Source organism: Amblyraja radiata, chromosome 14 (assembly GCF_010909765.2).
Source record: "Amblyraja radiata isolate CabotCenter1 chromosome 14, sAmbRad1.1.pri, whole genome shotgun sequence".
Classification (NCBI taxonomy): Eukaryota; Metazoa; Chordata; class Chondrichthyes; order Rajiformes; family Rajidae; genus Amblyraja; species Amblyraja radiata.
In genome coordinates, this window is record NC_045969.1 from 46,152,562 (window position 1) to 46,173,754 (window position 21,193).

The 21,193-nt window shown below is 40.3% G+C and overlaps 1 protein-coding gene across 4 annotated transcripts in view; it reads left to right on the forward strand.

Moving 5' to 3' along the window:
* The window catches only part of scaf4 (SR-related CTD associated factor 4), a 92,247-nt gene that overhangs the window by 55,998 nt on the left and 15,056 nt on the right, over nucleotides 1–21,193 (forward strand). The window contains exons 6-17 of one of the 4 annotated variants that reach the window (XM_033033217.1): nucleotides 625–761; nucleotides 1,308–1,442; nucleotides 1,637–1,731; nucleotides 2,050–2,170; nucleotides 4,018–4,227; nucleotides 4,309–4,400; nucleotides 11,233–11,423; nucleotides 11,775–11,875; nucleotides 13,359–13,472; nucleotides 13,971–14,127; nucleotides 15,565–15,680; nucleotides 18,102–18,264. In XM_033033217.1, the coding sequence (XP_032889108.1) occupies nucleotides 625–761; nucleotides 1,308–1,442; nucleotides 1,637–1,731; nucleotides 2,050–2,170; nucleotides 4,018–4,227; nucleotides 4,309–4,400; nucleotides 11,233–11,423; nucleotides 11,775–11,875; nucleotides 13,359–13,472; nucleotides 13,971–14,127; nucleotides 15,565–15,680; nucleotides 18,102–18,264 (1,632 nt within the window). The remainder of the gene's footprint in view (nucleotides 1–624; nucleotides 762–1,307; nucleotides 1,443–1,636; nucleotides 1,732–2,049; nucleotides 2,171–4,017; nucleotides 4,228–4,308; nucleotides 4,401–11,232; nucleotides 11,424–11,774; nucleotides 11,876–13,358; nucleotides 13,473–13,970; nucleotides 14,128–15,564; nucleotides 15,681–18,101; nucleotides 18,265–21,193) is intronic. The other 3 variants (XM_033033220.1, XM_033033221.1, XM_033033218.1) reach the window with 3 other exon arrangements.

Sequence of the window (21,193 nt, forward strand, 5' to 3'; positions counted from 1 at the left end):
GCTTTGGCCTAACTTGTCCATGTCGACTGAGATGATTCATCTGATCTTGTCCCAGTTGCCCACGTTTGACCCATATCCCTTTAAACCGTCCATATCCTTGTACTCATCCACGTGTTGTTTAAATGTTGTTATTTTACCTATCTCAACTACTTACAGTTGCAACTTGTTCTGTATACTTTTGCAGTTTTGAAATTTCAAAATATTTTACGATTTTGTTTTTGGAACGCAAATTGAAGTTTTTACAAATTTTAGTTTCTGTAGAAATCAATGACCCATTCTGTGTGACCAGGTGCGAAATGTGCATTGTGCAAGAATAATAGAATTGGAATTAGGATTGTGAAACTTGAGATCTTGTCCTTTATGAAACCTAGGGGTTTGCGATCATCTGCAGCACCTTAATTGTCACTCTCATTTAAATTAATTAATTCAAAACGTTACTTGGTGCCTTAATCAGAAGCGCAAGTCAATTGTAGATGGATATTGTCTTTTTAGCAGCTGTGCAAGAAGCAGGTTTAATGACAAAATGATGTTGTTTTAGTGTGATTTGGTTTTCAACAACATTAACAATTGAATGTTGCAGAGGAATGTGGTTCATTTATTTCTAAGTACTTTTATTTTTTCTAGGTCCACCTGTTGTTCTGCCCACACCTGCACAAACTCCTCAGATTACTTCTGATTCTTTATCAGCAATAAAACAGCTACCCACATCTGATGCTTTTGTAGCTGTTGCTCAGCTTTTTCAGTCAACGCAAGGAGCACAGGTAAGATGTGGCTGATCGAACTTGCATATTAAGTCGCCCAATTGATGAGTTCTGCACCATAACATTAAGGCTGCCACTATAAATATAATATTTATATATATATATATATATATATATATATTGATATGAAGTGGGTAGTGTTGGGTTCAATTTACCACCTGATTGCTGCCTTACTGGGTCAAAACCGTATGTTTGCTTGCATTTGCCAAATTAATAGTTAGGTATTTTATCCAGGCAAACTGACTAAATCTGGAATTTCAAAACTGGCAATGACAGCATTTGATACAGTTTGTTCAAACCCAGTTGTCATTTTAAAACATAAATAAAAGCATAAACATTAATTGCTTTGAGATAGTTTGTCAAGATAAAAGCAGTGCAAGTGTAGTCAAATCAAGTTTTAGAGTTACTGTTTGAAATAGTGCAGCATGCAGAAAAAGATTAAAGGATTAATTTTCTTTTAGCTCTGTTTGGCTTCCATTGTATTCTGGAACCTGCATTTTCGGTAATTTTTATTTGATGATTATGCTGATTTTTGTCTCACTTTAGATACAACAGATATTACAGAACTTCCAACAGGCTCCAAAGCCACAATCGCCAGTTGTGGACAGCGCCATAATGTCTCAAGTGGAGGCAATAACAGCACAGTTGAAACCACCCAGTACACAACCTACCTTTGATAAGGTATGGTGAAACCGCTGAAGAATGGTGCAAATAAATATGTTAAAGAACAATTAAACATTTAAAATTATATCTCACATTCTTCAAATTTGGTGGTCTGACCGCATTTGTATTACTTTTTAAATGTACTTTGGGGCTTTCCCCGTAAATTAAAACAAAGTGAAATTGTGACAGATTGTTTATAATTTTTGCTACAGAAATTGCTTGACCGATTTGATTATGATGATGAGCCAGAACAAGTTGATGAAGTAAAGAAAGAAGAGTCTACTCCTTCACCTGCTCAAACTTCATTGTAAGTCTCAATTATCTGACAGGCTTGAACTCATTAGGCTCTTACTAGCAATCTGTTTTATGATTTACCTCCAGTTAATCAAAAACTGGCACATTTTACAAAATTAGTTAAATTTTGGAACTGGAAACAGTAATTTTACTATCTTCATGGATATGCTACTATATATGTACGGTATCACTGAATGAGATTCATTGAGCACTGTTGAAAGTTGTTTACTGCGTGAAAACCTAAGTATAATTGTGAATTCTGTGAATATTTTTAATGGGCATTCCAGTTTGATGATTTAAAATAATGTTTATTTAATCTGCTTCATTTTAGTAGCTACTCTGGAGAAGGTTTACAACCACCCATGTATCCGCAGCTTGGCATTCGACTACCAAATTTGGAACAATTTCAACAAACTTTGATGGGTCTTCAACAAGAAACATTGCAGCAACAGGTTAGTGAATGCAAGGAGCTTAAGATCTTGAAATAGCCTTTTTTTTTTGGTGAAGAATTTATACAGGTCCACCACCGATTTCAGGCAACTGGTGGTGCCCCCGCGACCCTGTAATCCAGACAAAATCTGATGGCTAGGCCGGGTGAGGCGGACAATCTCATCTTCTGCGCCGATCGGCTGGTTGAATTTGCCCCCTGAAACCTGGGCTCTGGAACCCCGGCCTGGCAGCTGGAAGATTGGTTCTCATAGCTGAGTTTCGCAGCCAATTGGCGGGTCGAATTCACCGCCTGCGGCCGAGGCTCTGGAACTCCAGCCCGGCTGGAGCCGGCAGATCCATTCCCATCCCGACTTCTGTAACTGTCTTGGTCAGAGTCCTCAAGATTCATAACTCTGGGTAAAGACATTTCAGTTCTCAATCCTGATTTGGCCCACCTCTTACTTTGAGACATTAATCCCTGGGCCTGTGCATTCCAGCCATGAGAAACGATGTATCCATGCATCCAATTGAACTGTCTTAAGATGTTTGTAGATTTGACTGAGAAATAGCAAATTGAATAGAAAAAAAAAATGCTGAGACTGTTGTGACATCTCAAAGATGAATTATTTTAATTTATCTTCCATGATGAACATTTGATTAATGCATATGTGTTGAATAGCATCAGCTGGATAATGTGACAAAACCTCTCAGAATACACAATCTTCACTTTTGGCAACAGAATGTTCCTCCTTCTTGCTTGTCCTTGGCAGCGTGGGTTATTTTTAGTAAGTCCCAGGAGACCTTGATTCCGTGTATTGATTGGTACATAATCTTTTAAAATAAGTCCAGTACACCATCGCTTTAACAGACCCCTTTGTAACAAATTCTGGATGTAGCAGACGGACCTGTCGATGCCATCCGGCTTGCAGTGCCTCCCCGGCTGCTTAGAGCCCACCCTCAGCAAGGGAAAGGTGTACCAGCCCTTCAGCCACTGCACGGTCCAGTTGACGCGGCTCTTGTCATGGCTTACGTTGTCGCCCTTGGGGACAGCGCTTTCTTCAGGCCACCGCCACAGACAGGACCTGCTTGGTCCCTGTGGGGCTCCCTCCCCTCCCACCTGCTGCTGCTTCTTTCTGTCGGCCATCCTGTTGTTTGCTCCGGGAGTGTATCCTTCTCCCTTTGCTCTATCCACTCGGCCTCTTCCCCCCTCCTCTGACACCCTACTCCCTCCATCCACCACCGCTTCCTCCACCGCAGGAGTCGCCGACATACTGTATAATAATTACTTAAAAGAGAATATATATATATTTTTTGCTTTAAATACATTTACTATACCTCAGATCTTCTCAGATTTCTAAGGTAGATAAAAATGCTGGAGGAACTCAGCGGGTGAGGCAGCATCTATGGAGCGAAGGAATAGGCGACATTTCGGGTCGAGACCCTATTTCTATGTGGTTCTTTAATATCCTCTTGATGATTATGAAGGAAACATTTGCTGTCGGGTCCAAAGTTGAAATTATTTTGTTCCATTTCAGGAATATCTTAAAGGATTAAGTACTTCCAAAATAGTTTAGATCAATTAAGTAACCATCCTTTAAGTGCATTAAGACCTTATGCATTGTGTTAAAGGGGAAACATGCACTATTCAGAAAGATTTTCGTTTAAAGCGTTGCTTAATTTGCAGTTAAAAATATGTTTTCCCTTCCAAGACATATTGAAGTTTATCTATGATTAAGTAGTAAGTAGGTGTTGAGGATGGGTGTCTTCATTCCAAAATCACCTATCTCCTATATGTTAGGTCTCTGTGTAATGCAAAAAAAGTTTTTAAAAGGTCTGTTATTAGAATTTATGATCATTTATTCTATTTCAGATGCCCCCGCCTCCCAATGGGCAGTTACCAACTTATGGGATGGTTCCTGTTCATCCTTATGCAATTATGCCTCAGCCTCCTATGCCTCCTGTACCACCTATACAGCCTGTTTTCCAAGACTACCATACTCCCACTGAAGTACAACAACAACAACAACAGCAACAGCAACAGCAGCAACAGCTGCAGCAGCAGCAGCAGCAACAACTACAAGTGAGTTTAATTAATATTATGATGTAAATAATTTAAATACTCGTGACAGAATGATCATTGTAGTTTTATTTTGTCTTCAAGGAAGTAGATATGGAGATTGAAAAGCCCGATATCCATGAAACAAAACGTCATAGTGCAGAAAATAGACGATCACGCACTCGATCTGGATCCAGGTTAGTAAAAGACTAAAGTTAGGAAACTGTTTTGAGGATTTGCAACATATGAATGTACTTGAAGCAGATTCAAGGATGTAACCATTAGTCTTCTGTACAGTTCCTTGTTGGGACCACAAGCATATGCATTGATAATGACGGGTGATGGAGTGGAAAGCCACATATTCTGACTATGTTGGTAGCATAAGGAGGAGGAACATTGTAAGCAGAATAAAGGGGAATACTGAATTTTGGATATCAACGGTGTGTGGACAGAACAGGCTAATGGATTTCAATGTAGGCAAATGTGTGACCTGGCACTTGCAACCTAAAACAAATCGAACAGAGTGCTTCTGGTAAAAGCAAGAAATTGGGAGATTTTATGTACATGGGTCATTAAAGTATAGAACAGTGTTTTCACAAATCTGTTGGGTAGTGGTCTACATACAATGTTATTAGTGCCTAGAAGACAAAGGAAATTGTGTAACCTTTGGGTGATTCCCTGTACAGACTGTCAAAAGTAATTAAGCGGAATTTCTCTTCTTCAATTTTCAAATGAGCACAACTACTTTGCTAGATTCCTAGTGCGAAACACTTCAAACCTTTAGTTGGAATATTGACCTAATGGCACATTGAGCACATAGTGTAAATGAGGCTACGCCCACCTCGGAGAATGTAACTTTGCCAGGAAGTTCTCAGATAAGACTGTCAAGTTTTGTCCTAAACAGCTGCATAACATGCGTCTAGGCTATTGGTGGGGATGTACACTGAAATTGGTATCAGTTTCTGTGAGAAGCCATCAACGCAGTGAAAGGTGCCCTCTGAAATGTCTGAAACTCTTGGCTATTTCAGAGCAAAAGCTTGACTTGTTATACATACAAGTCATCTGTGGGGAAGTGTGGAGTCCTCCTACCATTCCATACTGATTAGTGAAAATCTTTTACTGTACCATGAATGCATTTGCTTTAAAACTTTGAATGAATGATAATGTTAAGTAATGGAAATAATGTGACATTGAGAAAATATTTGCTAGAATACTGTGCACCGTACACCTTTGAATCTTTGAAAATGAATACATTTAAGTGGCAGAAGCTAATGCAGATAATTATTAGAGCTGCTAGTAGAACGTTGGCCTTTTAATGACTTTGGCTGCAGAAGTTGTACTTCTTCTTCTTAAGCCCTTTGCTCCTCTTGGGGCCATTGACAAATTTCCTCCACCTCACTCGGTTATTGGCAGTTCTTTCGAGATCTCCCCAGTTGAGCCCACTCTAAGATATTTCTGTCTGGACACCTCTTCTCCAGCTGTTCCTGGGGCAACCTCTTTTCCTTTTTCCTTGGGGGTTCCATTTCAGGGCTTGCCGGGTGATGTTTGTGGCAGGTTTCCTGAGGGTGTGTCCAATCCAACCATTTTCTCCTTCAAATTTGTAAGTCAATGGGCTCCTGGCTTGTTCTTTTCCACAGGTCCACATTGCTTACTTTGTCTCTCCACCAGATGTTAAGTATTCTCCTAAGGCAGGTGTTAATAAATGTTTGCAGCCTGTTTATAGTGTGTTTTGTTGTTTTCCATGTCTCTGACCCATACAGCATCACCTGTTTCATATTTGAGTTAAAGATGCATATTTTGATGTTGATTGAGATGATTTTTGAGCTCCAGATCTTCCTGAGCATGTTAAACACCACCCTTGCCTTATTGATTATACTTTTTATGTCTGCCTCTGCCCCTCTGGTGATGTCCACAACACTGCCTAGGTATGCGAATGTTTCTATCTCCTCTAGAGCAGTGCTGTGCATAAGGATAGGGTTGCTGGTTTTGGAGTGGATCCTCATCACCTGTGTCTTTGCTGTATTGGGTGTAAGACCAAGTATTGTTGCAGCTTGTGAGAGTTTGTCCGTCTTCTCCTGCATTTATACCTGTGTGTGTGAAAGGAGAGCTATGTCGTCAGCAAAGTCAAGATCATATAGCTGCTCCCACATTGTCCACTGAATTCCATTTCATTTCCCTTCAGTTGTTTCCATCATGATCCAGTCAATTGCCAGTTGGAACAGGAATGGTGACAATAGACATCCCTACTTGACGCCCGTCCTGACACTGAGAGAGCTGGCTTGCATGCATAACTTTGCATGAGGTTCCATCACACGAGTTCTTGATTAAGTTTATGATTTTGGTCGGAATTCCATACTGGTCCATTAGGCGCCATAGTGTTGTCCTGTCTAAGCTGTCAAACGCTTTACAAATTCGATGAAGTTGATTTACAGGGATGTGTTCCATTCAATAGACTGCTCAATGATGATGCGTAATGTTGCTATGTGGTCTGTGCATGAGCGATCCTTCATGAATCCTGCTTGCTGGTCCCGTAGCCTCTTGTCTACAGATTCCTGAAGACGTTTGAGGATGACCCGGTTGAGAATTTTACTGGGTACAGAAAGTAGGGTGATCCCTTGGTAGTTGTCACATTTTCTTAGGTCACCTTTTTTGGCAGTTTCATGATGTATTCCTCTGCCCATTCTGTGGGTGTCTTTTCCTCTTCCCAAATTCTCCCAAAGAAGCCATAGAGCATGTCTGTTGATGAGTCTATATCTACTTTCAGGGCTTCAGGTGGAATATTGTCAGGGCCAGCAGCCTTGCCAGTTTTCTGTTGCTTGATTGCAGCCTTTATTTCTGATTTTGTTGGTCTGTCACATTTAATTTGTATTGGTATCCTGGCTTTGGGAATGTGTGTCTGTACAGCCTGTGGTGGCCTGTTTAGGACTTCTTCGAAATGTTCTACCCATCTGTCGAGCTGCGCCTCCTGGGTTGAATGCAGTTGACCGTTCTTGTCTGTAATTGGTTTATTACTATGCAGATATGTCCTGGACAATTTCCTTGTGATGGAATCTAACTCCCTCGTGTTTCTTTGAGTCGCCGCAATTTCTGCCTCTTTGGCTAGCCTCTTCACCTGTGTTCTCTTGTCCCTCCTGATGTTCTTTCACACTTCTTTGTGGCATCTGTTGTACTCCTTTTGGGCCAAAGCCTTTTCAGCTCTAGTTCTTGAGTTGTTCACTATCCCCTTTAACTTTCTCCTCTGTTGGATTGTGTTGAGGGTTTCTGGTGTTATGCACTCTTCGTGCTTTTGTGTCCTTCTCCCTAGGGCCTTCTCACAGGTTGAGCTCCAAGCAGCTTTTAGGTGTTCCCACTCCTCATTTATTGTCCATTCTTCTTTCCTCCTGCGCTGTAGCTCTGTGATTTCCCATGAGAGGGTATCCTTGAACTTCATCACCACTTAAGCATTACTGAGGTATTCAAAGTTGTAGTTAGTTCTTTGGCTTTTGCCCTTTTGGTGTCTCTTCAGCCTTAGCTTGAATTTCCTTACCAGGAGGTGGTGGTCTGAAGCTGTGCCTGCTCCTCTTCTTGTTCTGACATCTTCCATGGACCTTCTGAAATTTTTACAGATACAAATGTGGTCAATTTGATTTTCTGTGACATGATCTGATGACACCCAAGTTGTTTTGTCGATTGTTTTATGAGGGAATACACTTCCCCCAATCACTAGGTTATTGTTAACACAGGTCTCAGCAAACATCTTGCCTTTTTCACTCATTTTCCCCACTCTACGCTTTCCCATTACTGCTTCATATCCCTCGTTTGGCCTCCAACCTTAGTGTTGAAGTCACCCATCAGGATAATGAGGTCTCTACCTCCAATACTACCAAGTAGGTGGTTCAAGCTGTCATAGAACCTGCCTTTGATCTCATCTTCTACATCGTTGGTGGGTGCATAACATTGAATTATATGGGCTTTCACTCTCTTGTTAGTTTTGAAGGTTGCGGAGATGAGGTGAGAGCTGCTGGGTTCCCATTACGTTAGAGCCTTTCTAGCGTCCTTCGTCATCATGATGGCCACTCCCTCAGTATGCTTCGCTCCCTCCTCTTGCTGTCCGGAGTAGATAATGGACTGCCCGCTGACCAATTTGGTCTCCCCTGACTGTGTCCATCTTGTTTCAGCCAAGCTGAGGACTAAGAGATTGTAGCGCACCATTTTGTTGGCAATTGTGGCAACCTTGCCAGCCTGGAACATGGTTCGGATGTTCCATGTCCCCACAAGGATGGATTTCTTTGGCGTCAGAAGGTGTGTCAGCTTCCCAGTGCCCTTGCGGGTTTGGCTGGGAAGCGTCATGTTCCCCATCGCTGGGGCACCTTCTTCAACCATTGTGTAATTTGGTTTTTACCAGGGTGGGGTAGTTAACCCCATGCCCAATCCCCAACCTGGAGGACCAGGGACTGCTTCATCTGCCTCCTCACCCGAGACCTGTCCGGTTTGGTTGAAACTGCCAGGGATATGAAACCCCATCCGGCATAGCTCTCAGGTTCACTGGAGTACACCAGCCTCTCCTCCACGTCAAGGTTGCAGTCCAGGAGAGGAGAAGTTGTACTACTGCTTTGTAAAATGCTAGCTGGGACACTTTGGAGTAATTTGAGCAGACTAGGATACATTGGTCTCAGAGGGCGTACAGAATAGATTTGCAAAAATGATTGTAATTGAAGGTTTCAATATATTGCAGTGAACTGATCAGTGAGAGAAAAACTTTTGGTTCTTGGGGAGTCAAGCTTGAGAAGGTGTAGCCTGAAACTTAGCCCAGGTCATCTGGATGGATGGGGTGTTAGAAGTTTGGAACAGTATCCTATAAATGGGAATTGATGTTGAATAAATTGTTCATTTTAAGTCCATGATAAACTTTTTGGTAACCTCCATATTCAAGAGAAATAGACAGAGAAAGGCAGAACAAATTTGAATCATCCAGTACCTCATTGAGGCCAGGTTTGAAGGATTAAATGATCTTCTGTCTTTTCTGCATTTTAGTGAGCAAATTATTTTATTTTAGGTACTATTTATTTCTACTGTTTGGCTAAAAATGTAATAATAATTTCCCATCTTTGATCATCATTACACTGGGCTAGCAGCATTTCGGCCAGATCCTCCTGGACACATGTCACAGAGCATATTGGCACTTATTATGCATTTTCTTGGATTTCCTCCTTATTTGGGGTAATTTTTGTTCCACTTGACAAGTCTAAATAGTTAAATGACTACAATTGAAGTGTTTTTTGTCCTCTGGAACAAGGTGCAAGTGTATGAAATATAATTTCACACAATTTTCCATATTTTCTTATCAATTTTCCTCACAATTACTGTGGAGATGAATGAAACTTGATTTCTGGGAATAAATGGTCGTGTTAAATTACAAATCTTTGTCTCTAATACTGACAGGCAAAATATCTGCCAATCTGGGTGCTAGCCTCAATTTTTTGTGTCCTGGCAAATTTGCATTGTTATCTATATACCTATAAAAGTCTCATCTTGTGTGTTTGTGTAGTTTTGCATCTTCCTCAAAACGCCATGCGCTATCGTGTAAAATTCAAACTCACATTTTTGTGCTCCACAATATAATCAGGTTCACTTAACATTTGATGCTATATTTTACATTATTGATGATTAAAGATTAAAAAAAGCCAAATTTAACATGATTTTTACTGTTAAAATCCTTCCTGCCTGCTTCCAACACACTTCGATACAAAGTTGCAAGACAGGAACACTGAACTTTTCACCTCAATGGGATATCACAGCAACAGGAGGGGGAGGGCAAATTGGTATTGCAATTGGAACTGCTGCGGCAGGCAGGGGAAGTGCAAATGGAATTTTTTTAAAGTCCACTGCTGAGGGAGGCAGGGGAGTGCTGGAATCTTACATTCGGGAACGTGTTGAGTTGGGGGACCATGCCTCCAGTGGGGGCTACGGGTTAGTGGTGCAATAATGCGTGGGGAACTGGTTGCATTGGGGAACCAGGCCTCCCGTGTGACGGGGACCCAATGGTTCCCGGTCGGTCTAGTTTACTCTAAATGTTGTTTATTCTGTCAATTAGTCATAAAATTTGACAGTCAGATTAACCACCTTACTCTATATTTCCTCAAATGAATATTAAATACCCATAATGTTTGTATTTCTTTGTTCAGACTTATTATAGAAGTTAATGGAATAAGTAACATTTCAAAATACAGTCATGTTTGAAATGCAACTGAATATTTGATGAAAGAATGGGTTGAAGGATGAGAGGCGATCTTATAGAATTATATGTAAAATTCTTAAAGGATTGGACAGGCTAGATGCAGGAAAACTGATCCTGATGTTGGGGGACTCCAGAACCAGGCAGGGGTCACCGTTTAAGAATAGGGGATAGGCCATTTATGACTGAGATGAGGAAAAACTTCTTCACCCAGAGAGTCATGAATCTGGAATTCTCTGCCACAGAGGGCAGTGGAGGCCATTCACTGGATGTTTTCAAGAAAGTTAGATTTAGCTCTTGGGGCTAAAGGAATCAAGGGATATGGGGGAAAAGCGGGAACGGGGTACTGATTTTAGATGATCAGCCATGATCATATTGAATGGCAGTGCTAGCTGAATGGCCTACTCCTGTACCTATAATTCTATGTTTCTATGACCAAACACATCGCAAAAGATGCATTAATCAACTTGGCACAATTTTCTTTCATATCTGGGACCTGGTTTGAATTAATTTGAGGCTCATATTGTCTGTTTATAATCGCTAATAAGCATAGCAGCTGAAATGAGGGAAGTTGTTCTCCTGTAGGGAATGTGAATACTGAGAACAATGCAGTGCCTAATTATTAGCATTGACATTCAGTTTGGAGTATTCATGGAATTCAGAACGATTTGGAACTGGGATGGGCCTGTATTTGTTTTGAAGGCTGACGGTTAAATTATAGATGAGTTGTAAGAGGTGATATGGAACATAAAGTACTTGTTTGTTTCTTTCTTTAAAATAAAATTTACAGGGTGCATAAAATCTATTATCCACAGATCACCAAAGAGGAGGCGTTCTCGGTCCAGTTCTAGGTCCCGAAGATCAAGACATAAACGTTCTCGTTCGCGATCCAGGGAAAGACGTAGGCACTCTCCTCGATCCCGAAGCCAAGAAAGACGTGAACGAGAAAAGGAGCGAGAACGCCGGCAAAAAGGGCTTCCTGCAATTAAGTCTAAAATTGTCAGCGGTGGGTGAATTAAATCTAACATGAAAACCATTGACACTTGTACCTTTAACACATTTCACTATTATTAAATGAGTAATCTGCCATGGTCAGTGTATGGATATGACTTTTACTATTTAGTTGAAATCATATCAGAGACTTTCAAAACGACGGAGTGCTTATTCTAAGTAATATTACTTATTTGTTTCAAGGTGTCCATCATTGTTAAACCACAGAAAATGAATCAAGTGGTTTATTCCTTAAATTTAAGAGGGATTCCTGTTTTGCACATTCAAGCCAGCCCTATTCCTAAAACATTTTCTCATAATATTAACGTAAAATATTCTTCATTTAAATTGCTTATCTTATCTACAGTTTGCAGCACAACACTTTGGATAGGACAGCTGGATAAAAGAGCAACTCAGCAGGATGTTGCAAATCTTTTGGAAGAGTTTGGCCAGATAGAATCTTTGAATGTAAGTATATGTTATCCTTAGTGACCAGTAACTTGTTGCATTGGATTAGATACTTGAATTAGACCAGTGTATAAATAATCTGGTGTTGAATATATGGAGCTGGCTGCCTGTCAAACATAATTGCTGTGGCAAAGGAAAAAGGGATAAATCAGTTCAGGTGTCTGTCTTGAATTTGTATCTTCTGACTCCTGCAGGAGATAGTTGGATATATATATCATCATTGTGAGACCTGAACTGGACTTGACGTAGCTGTTCTAGTAAAAAAAATAGGCAAGTCAAGCTTAGTAAAAATTATGTTGCTGCAGGAAATTTTAACTGTGAGTGTAAAATGAACACATTATGTTGCTGGGATCTGATCAACCCTTAATGCAGAAACTAAATTCCTAGTAGATTTAAGGTTGGGGCAAAATTGGATTATTAAAATTTTGGTTTTGTAAAGCAAAATTACTATCAAACTACCTTGTACCATTGTATAAAATGTATTGTTGTTCTTATCTGTAGATGTTACCAATTTCCTGGTCAGGGTTGCTTAGCTAGATGCAAAGTATAACATTGTAATCTAAAGATACCCACTTCTGCTCATACATGACAGTTCTGTTTCTCATCTTTGTTTACTTTCTGAGTGTGTAATTTGAATGCTGTATTGGACCAGTGTCATGCTATAAATCAAGGAGGTGGCAGAGAAGCATCAATGAGCCAAAATTTCATTTACTTTATGAGACTGGAAAGGAGTGTTATTCTCCCTCAAATAGAGGAATGGGGATTCTCAAATTCTTGGAAGGAACTCATAGAGTCAATCATTAGAAATTATTTCCAGTGGCAGGTGGATTAATCAAAGTTGAGATGCAGTAAACATTTGTTTGACATATCTTGCTGTGATTTAATTTAGTGGTGCTGGAAGCAGATCTTGTCATAACCAAAAGTGAACCAAAGAAATAATAGAAGAGGTATGTGGCAAGTGCAGTGAAAGAAGACTGATAATTAGGTTACCTCTTACAAAAAAGTGACAGAGGTATGGTGTTCTACGAGAATGCTTCCTTGTCCAGTGTCCTTGAGATTCAGTTAACACATCATGTATTTTCCATTTGATGTGACTTTCATAAATAAAATAAATGCCAGAATGTGATGCGACATTCAAAGTAATTATGCAAATTAATGTTTTTCATTCTAATATGTACTCTTGTTGCATTCAGCGAATGAATGTTAATATAGAAAGCATGATAGCTTTGCTACTTGTACTCTTGCTTGCTGTAACTGCTCATCAACATGAGGTGGTCTAAATGCAATACAGTTTTAATAACAGGATTTACAAAGCTGTTTGTACTGTCCAGAACAAATGAAAACCTGGTAATGTTTATGATAAAAACAGAAAATGCTTTATATACTCAGCTCAAAGAGCATTTATGGTGAGCGAAAGATAATTTCATTGGATGAGCTTTTTGGATTTTGTTAGCACTTTTAACCTATTTTTTGCCCTCTACAGATGATACCTCCAAGAGGTTGTGCTTACATTGTGATGGTTCATAGACAAGATGCATATCGAGCCTTACAAAAACTTGGCAGAGGAACATTCAAAGTTAATCAAAAGCCTATAAAGGTATGTATTGTGCAGAGGCTAAAGCAAATGGTTAGCTAAACTGAAGCCCTCTCCTCTCAAGTATAGTTATTAGTGACTTAAGGAATTGATTTTGTTCTTTAAGGGGGGAAAAGTAAAAAGTAAACACTCTCCACAGCATTTATGGAAGATACCCTTTGTTAGCAGATCTCACTGTTAATTCTGTTGTGGTGTAGAATGTCCAACAAGTGTGCTAGAATTAGGACAGAAATACTTTTTCCATTTCTGCAAGGCTACTTTTTTGTTTACTAAACAGTAGAATTAAAGATCAGAAATGATCAGAACTGTAATATGCATTCTTCAGTTACGTTGTTTCTGAAATGAATTCTGCAATGCTCTATGCAGAAGGAATGCTTATAACACCAGTACTGGATATTTTGAGGGAGCAGGCACCATAACCTTCCATAACAGGACAAATGAAATATCCTTAGATATCGAGCAATATTAAATGACGCAAACAATGTTTACTTTGCCCCCCAGATTGCCTGGGCCTTAAACAAAGGAATGAAAACAGAATACAAGCAGTTTTGGGATGTGGAGCTTGGGGTCTCTTATATTCCTTGGGATAAAGTTAAACCAGAAGAACTGGAGCGTTTATGTGAAGGAGGAGTGTTGGACAGCGAAACACTTTGTCCAGGTAAGTGACAAACATGGCCACAACCAGAATGCCCACACGGGTAGATGCCTGTAGCTCTGCTGGATCTGGCATATCTATCCCATTGGGCGCCAAAACCCTCATTCGTATGGACAGATGGCACATACGTCTTGTACTAAACGGCAACAAATCCCTAGACACTGGCAGTTTACATCCAAAAATTTTCAAAGAAGCATCTTCCAAAATTCAAATGGTTCCCACAGATTACAGCTTTGTAGATGTAACTCCTCTACTCAAGGAGTGAAAAAATTGGGAGCAATCGACCAATTAGCCTGGCATTAGCAATAGAGAAAATCTGGAATGTTTTGGGGCAATTGGTGGTAGAGCACATGTGAATTTATAAAAGGAAAATTATTACAGATGAATAAGGAAGAGAGGGTTGATATCTGATTTGGTTTTTAGAAGGCATTTAATAGTTTTGCCGCATATGAGATTAACCAGAATGCATGCTTGTAGCAGTATTGGTTTCAAGATTTATTGAGGGGCAGAAAAGGGTGTTGGTAATTTTTGAGTTGGGAGACTATCGCTAAAGGTTACTACAGGGCTTGGTCCTGATTTGCCAGAAATTCACAACCTATTTTGTTGATTTGGTGAGAGCATGAAATGTAGTATTTCCCGGCTTGCTGGATATACCACACTTCATATTAGCTATGTGGCTTGCAAGTAGAATACAGTGGCTCTGCGTGAAAAAGACAGCATTTGTCATTGTGTGGAGGTGCAGCAGAAGGAATGTGACATGAAAAATACTAAGTCATTCAGTTCTAGTGTTTTGTTAATTTATATGGACCTGATAAGGTAAGTTGGAGCCTGATGAAATTGCCTGATTTTAATTTCCACTGAAAGCACAATGAATGTGAGGTGCTGGTATACAGAATAAGAGACAGGGCTGGAGTAACTAAGTGGATCAGGCATCATCTCTGGAGAACAAGGATAGGTGGCATTTCGTGTCAGGGCCCTTCAGGCATATTGTGGTGGTGGTGGTGGTGGTGGTGGTGGGAGGGTGGGGGGAAGCTGAAAGAGAGGAAGGGCAGGACCTAATCTGGGAAGTAATAGGTGAATACAAGTTTTAAGGGGGAGGAGGTTGATATGTAGATGGTTGAATCAAGGCCAGAGATCAAAAGACAGAAGGTGTGCTGCAAAAAGATTGAGTCTATGTATGGTCTTACCGATGTAAAGGAACAACATTGGGAACAACGGATGCAGTAGACGAGGTGAGAGGAGATCTGCTTTTTTACAGCCTTGTGGCTGACAAACACATTAAAGAAACTAAATGTTTAGTGCACAACCAATGTATCTGTTGTCGGAACAAACATCGGACTATGGTCTTTTTAATGCATAAAAGAAACAAACAACTCTATTTCTTCTTCAGTCACCTGTGGAATCCATGTCACATTTGATTCCTTTCCATATTTGCATTAGAATGGAAGAATATTACAAAGGCACCAGCAGCTGTCGTTGAAACATCTGAAAATGGCAGTACAGCAGTAATACAGTTAGAAGAAATGCCTCCAACTCCCATACCCATGCCAACGCAGGTAAGAATGAACTGTTAATCATATTATATTTAGCTGAGATAAATAAATCTTTCCATGAGACAAGTAGAGGAATTCCGATTCTATTACATAGTGTTAAGTCATCTGTTATTCCAGAAAAGTACAAGAAGGTTGGTTCTTCTATATTTATATATTTCCTAGGGAGAATATGTCCAGAGTTACCTTTGTTTACATAGAAAATAGGTGCAGGGGGTGGCTATTTGGCCCTTCGAGCCAGCAACGCCATTCACTGTGATCATGGCTGATCATTCACAATCAGTAACCCGTGCCTGCCTTCTTCCCATATTCCTTGATTCCGCTAGCCCCTAGAGCTCTATCTAACTCTCTTTTAAATTCATCCAGTGAATTGGCCTCTCTCTACTGTCTTCTGTGGCAGAGAATTCAAACAAATTCACAACCCTCTGGGTGAAAAAGTTTTTTCTCATCTTAGTTTTAAATGGCCTCCCCTTTATTCTTAGACTGTGGTCCCTGATTCTGGACTCCCCCAACATTGGGAACATTTTTCCTGCATCTAGCTTGTCCAGTCCTTTTATAATTTTATATGTTTCTATAAGATACCCTCTCATCCTTCTAAATTCCAGTGAATACAAGCCCAGTCTTTCCAATCTTTTCTCATATGACAGTCCCGCCACCCCGGGGATTAACCTCGTGAATCTATGCTGCACTGCCTCAATAGCAAGGATGTCCTTCCTCAAATTAGGAGACCAAAACTGCACACAATACTCCAGATGTGGTCTCACCAACTGCAGAAGGATCTCTTTACTCCTATACTCAAATCCTCTCATTATGAAGGCCAACATTCCATTAGCAACTTGTGGACTTTTGCGAATATAGGGTTTATCATCGTGTTCAGAATATCTGGTTGAATGTTGTTAAGGGAGACATTCTATATCCCTTCTGTGAAGCATTAATCATCAGCATTAGATGGTAGCTGAACATTTAGGTGTTGATCTTTCCATCCTTAGGGTTGATTCATCGTCTGTTTATTTTGCTTTTGGAAAATATAAGGCTATTCTGAATACAATCCCATGAGACAGTTAACGGGCTGTCCCACTTGGGCGACCTAATCCGCGAGTTCTGGCAAGTTTGCCCTCGACTCATACTCGCAACATGGTCGACACGAGGTCATAGGAGGTCTTTGTAACTCTCCTTCATGCTCGAGAGTAGTCCCCATATACTCGAGGCCTCAGTTAGGTCACGGCGTATTTTTCAACATGTTGAAAAATCCCCTCGAGTAAAAAAAGGTTGCCATGGAAAAAAATCAACTTTTTTTACTCGTAGGTTTAGTCGTAGGTCGGCATGTTAGTCGTAGGTAATCGAGGGTAGTCGAAGAGAGATCGAAGGAGGTCATCTTCACTCTCCACTATCCAGTGTCCAATTTTCCCGTAGCTAGTCGAAGCTAGTCTTCAACATAGTCGAAGCTAGTCTTCAACATAGTCGAAGGAGGTCTTCAACATGACATTTTTTTCAAACTCTCCTAAACTCTTCTAAACTCGCCCATTAGGTCGCCCGTGGGACAGCCCCTTTAACATATCGTGTAATTATAAATCCTTTGGTGCTTTTGTTACACCTTGCTTTTGCAGGACTACATCACCCATCACTGAATCACTTTTTCTGTGCCTTTCAGCGCATTTGCAGTCATTAAACCCTATATCTCGATTTAAAACTATTTGATTTACAAATTCTCACTGCAGTCAAGCTGTGATCCTCTGGTGCCAGAAGAGTAGTTTTTTTTACTATTGGATGTTATTCTTATTAATGCCTTTAGGTACCTTGTTTTACTTAAAAATCCTGTAATGACTGCCAATGCAACTGATGAGGTAAAGGGTGCAGAAAATATACCTATTCCAGACCTCAGTCCTGGTTATAAACTGGCCCATACTCATGACTCCTGGTGTTCTGGATCTCACTGCGATTTCTGGCTGTACAATCTCTGGGCCCCTGGCTCACAGTCTGATCTAATGAGTGAGTCAGATGCCAGACAATCAGGACTTTCGAACAATTGGGTGATGTATTCTCAAAGTTTAATTGTGTAATGCAATTGTCTCAATTTACAAATCTTTTCTTGCTATGGTGAGCAGTTTAAATGTTGGGGGCAAGAGAAGATTATATATCAATATTAGCATCAAACAGCAATTGAAATGCGATTTGACGAAGTCATTAACAAAAATCACTATCCGCGCAACAAATGATCTGAATATCACTTTTTTTTCATTGCAGCATTAGAAATACATTTTCAATACTGTCAGTTATATAGTTGTAAAATACCATTTGTTCAGTGTTTATTTTTACAAGGGTTTGTAGAGAAAAAATGAATGTATGTATTTTCCTGTAATCATTGTGTTGGAGGTGGATGCAATTAAAATCTTTTGAGAAATGTTACTGTAATATTTGTTATTGCAGATGCCTGGAATTCAGCAAATGCCAGCTATTAATAGACTCCAACCTCCGAACTTTTCAACAATTCCGCCACCTACTTTTAATCCTGGAGTGCCACCACCACCACCGCCACCACCTCCACCTCCATTTATGCGTCCTGGTTTCAATCCAGTCCAGCCACCACCCGGTATGTCACATCACAGAATCTTTAGCAGTGGCTGAGAAGTGTCTGCACATACAACACTCAGCAAGATAGTATGCTGACTGCCTTAAGAGAAATAATTGTGACTAAATGTTGCTTTTTAATCTTATTGTTGGCGGCGCGACTCACTGTTGCAGCGGCCCCTACAGCCTGTCTGTCTTTATTTTTATTTTTTTGTCTAGTTAAATGTAGTTGTTTGTGTTTTTTAATAGTGTTTTTAACTGTATATGTGGGGGGGGAGGGGGAAACTTTTTAAAATCTCTTCCCTGTACGGGAGACCCGACCTTTTCCTTGTCGGGTCTCCGTTGTCGTTGGGGCCTAGCACCGTGGAGCGGCCTCCAACCTGAACGACCTGGGGGCTCCAGTCACCGAGCCTGCGGAGCTGCGGACTTACCATCGTGGGGCTGGACGGCATCGGAGCGTGGGGAGAGGTGGTGACTCGCTGCTGCGGCCCGACCACGTAGCTCGGAGGCTCTAACTGCAGCCGCAGGTCCGGTGGACTGGGACATCGGGAGCTCGCGGGTCCGGGTGGAGAGACAGCTTTCCGGAGCTCCCGCAACGCGACTTCTCTAGCCCGTGTCGCGGGGTTGGAACGACCCGGAGCGGGGCCGTACATCGCCCGGCGCGGCTTCATGGCCGTGGGACATTCCAGCGCCCGCCGGGGGCTCCAACTTTGTAACATTTAGACCGGGAGCGGGGCCGTACATCGCCCGGCGCAGCCTAAAATGGCCATGGGACTTATCATCGCCCGCCTGGGGCTTCGACATCGGGAGAGAAATGGAGAACAGGGGAAAGAAAAGACTTTGCCTTCCATCACAGTGGGTTCACTGTGATGGATGTTTTTGTAAATTGAATTGTGTGTATGTCTGTAGGAAATTGTCTTTGTTTGTATGGCTGTGGAAACGGAGTTTCGTTTGAGCCTCACTGAGGTTCAAATGACATGTAATAAATATTGATTGATTGATTATAAGGAACCATTCATTTTCTATTTGGATGTTTTCATTTATCGCAACAAATCATTCGGAAGTGAAAGATTCACTTTTTTTGTTGAAAGCGACAAAGTTTACAAAATAACAATACAGCAGGAGAGATTAGAAGGGAAGAAATGCTTGATTTCTGTGATTGATCATTTGGAGTGCTGTGACATATTTTACATAGATCTTGCAGAATACATGGGATAGACATAATTCAATGGGAAATAAAGCTCTTGGGTGTATGAGCTGATAAGTCTCCAGATCCTGATGGGGCGTCTTCATTGTCTGAGATGGAGTGTTTGTTTTATTTTAATTCCACACATATTGGGGGGGGTTTATTTTGCTATTGACATTAACAAATGTTATTCAATGAGACAGAGAGAATGCAGGAAACTACAGAGAGCTGTTCATGTCACAGAGAAGATGAGGATGCTTAGAGAAATTCAAGTAAATTGAAGAATGTCCCTGTGACTTTGAGAAATAAATCACGTTTGGCCATTTTGTCATATTTATTTGAACAAGTAGTATGAGCTGTGGATAAAGTGGAACTGGTGGATGTCCTGTATTTAGATTTCCAGATTTGACAAGGTGCTGCATCAAAGGTTATGGCAGAAAGTAGAACACCATGGTGCAGGAAGTGACACCAGTTTGGATAGGAGATAGGTTGGCTAACGTGCATAAACTACTTTTTTGTGGTTGTAAAGGTGTAATCAAAGTTGTGCTACAGGGATTACTGATTACAACTGTTTATAAATTATATAAATCGTGGTGCCAAGTGGCTTGCCCCTAACTTGTTTGTTCAAACTATACAGAGTAGAATTGTGGTATTTGTAGAAGAAAATCTAAAGTTTGATGCTGAGGATCAACGTTAATTAATGTTGCATTTACCGTGACTTTCTTGTTTGCTGTTTCTTATTCTAATTTGAAGCATTCAGACATCATTTCATTCTGACATATTGGTTGTTTTAAACAAGCTGATTGAAAAAGATTGCTATGTGGTCAGTCCTATTAAACAATCAAAATATCAGAGAAAATGTGCCGGAAAATGTTGTCCTGATAGGACACTATTGATTTCCTGTTGTCAGCAAAAAAAACTATCATGAGTGGAGGTTTGTGATTCTGCAGGATTCCCATTTTAAAGTGAATTTATCTTTTGGTGGTTGAGTGCACTTGATGCTGAGATTTATAGATTCTTAAATGCTAAGGGATATTGGAGTTTATTGTGAAGGTGGGATTAAGATTAAGGATTGACCAGATTTCAAATCAAACCCAAAGCATACTCATTGTGTCTGACATCACACTCATCTTTGCTAATGTGATTAAAGAATGAAAATGTAAAAGTGAAATTCCTACTATTCTGTTCAAAAAGCATGCCTCTAGATAGCCTCATAAATTGAAATGTTTTGAACGTTTTCCTACTTCCAACGTAAGGACGATTTGCAGTTTCTGAATGAAATTGATGCTCTGTGTACATTGGGCCATTGCCTTCTCAATATTTTATGCCACTGGCAATTTTTAATTAAAGCATGGAAATATAATGTGCATTGAAACCCATGAGGGGATTTTAATCCATACCTCAAATTTCTGGCTAGTGATTTGTGAATTCTGTATGGATGAATTTTAATTACTGAATGGAGCAATGTAGGGATTGCCTGAATGATCCATGTGTAAATAATGTGCAATATTGTTTGCAGTAGCAGTTCAGTGAAAGATCCAGCAATGTGTTTCTTTCATACACATGCTGTTTCAGGTTCTCCAAACTGGAGAATTTCTTGGGTCAATAAATTAGTTTATAGACCAGATATGAATTATATGGTCATTTATTTGTGATGATATTTTATTGAGTACTAGCAGTAAGACTAAATGTTTCAATTTGTGCAAATCAGCTTTGCATAATACAAATTAAAACCAAATTTAACACAACACACAATCCTCTGACA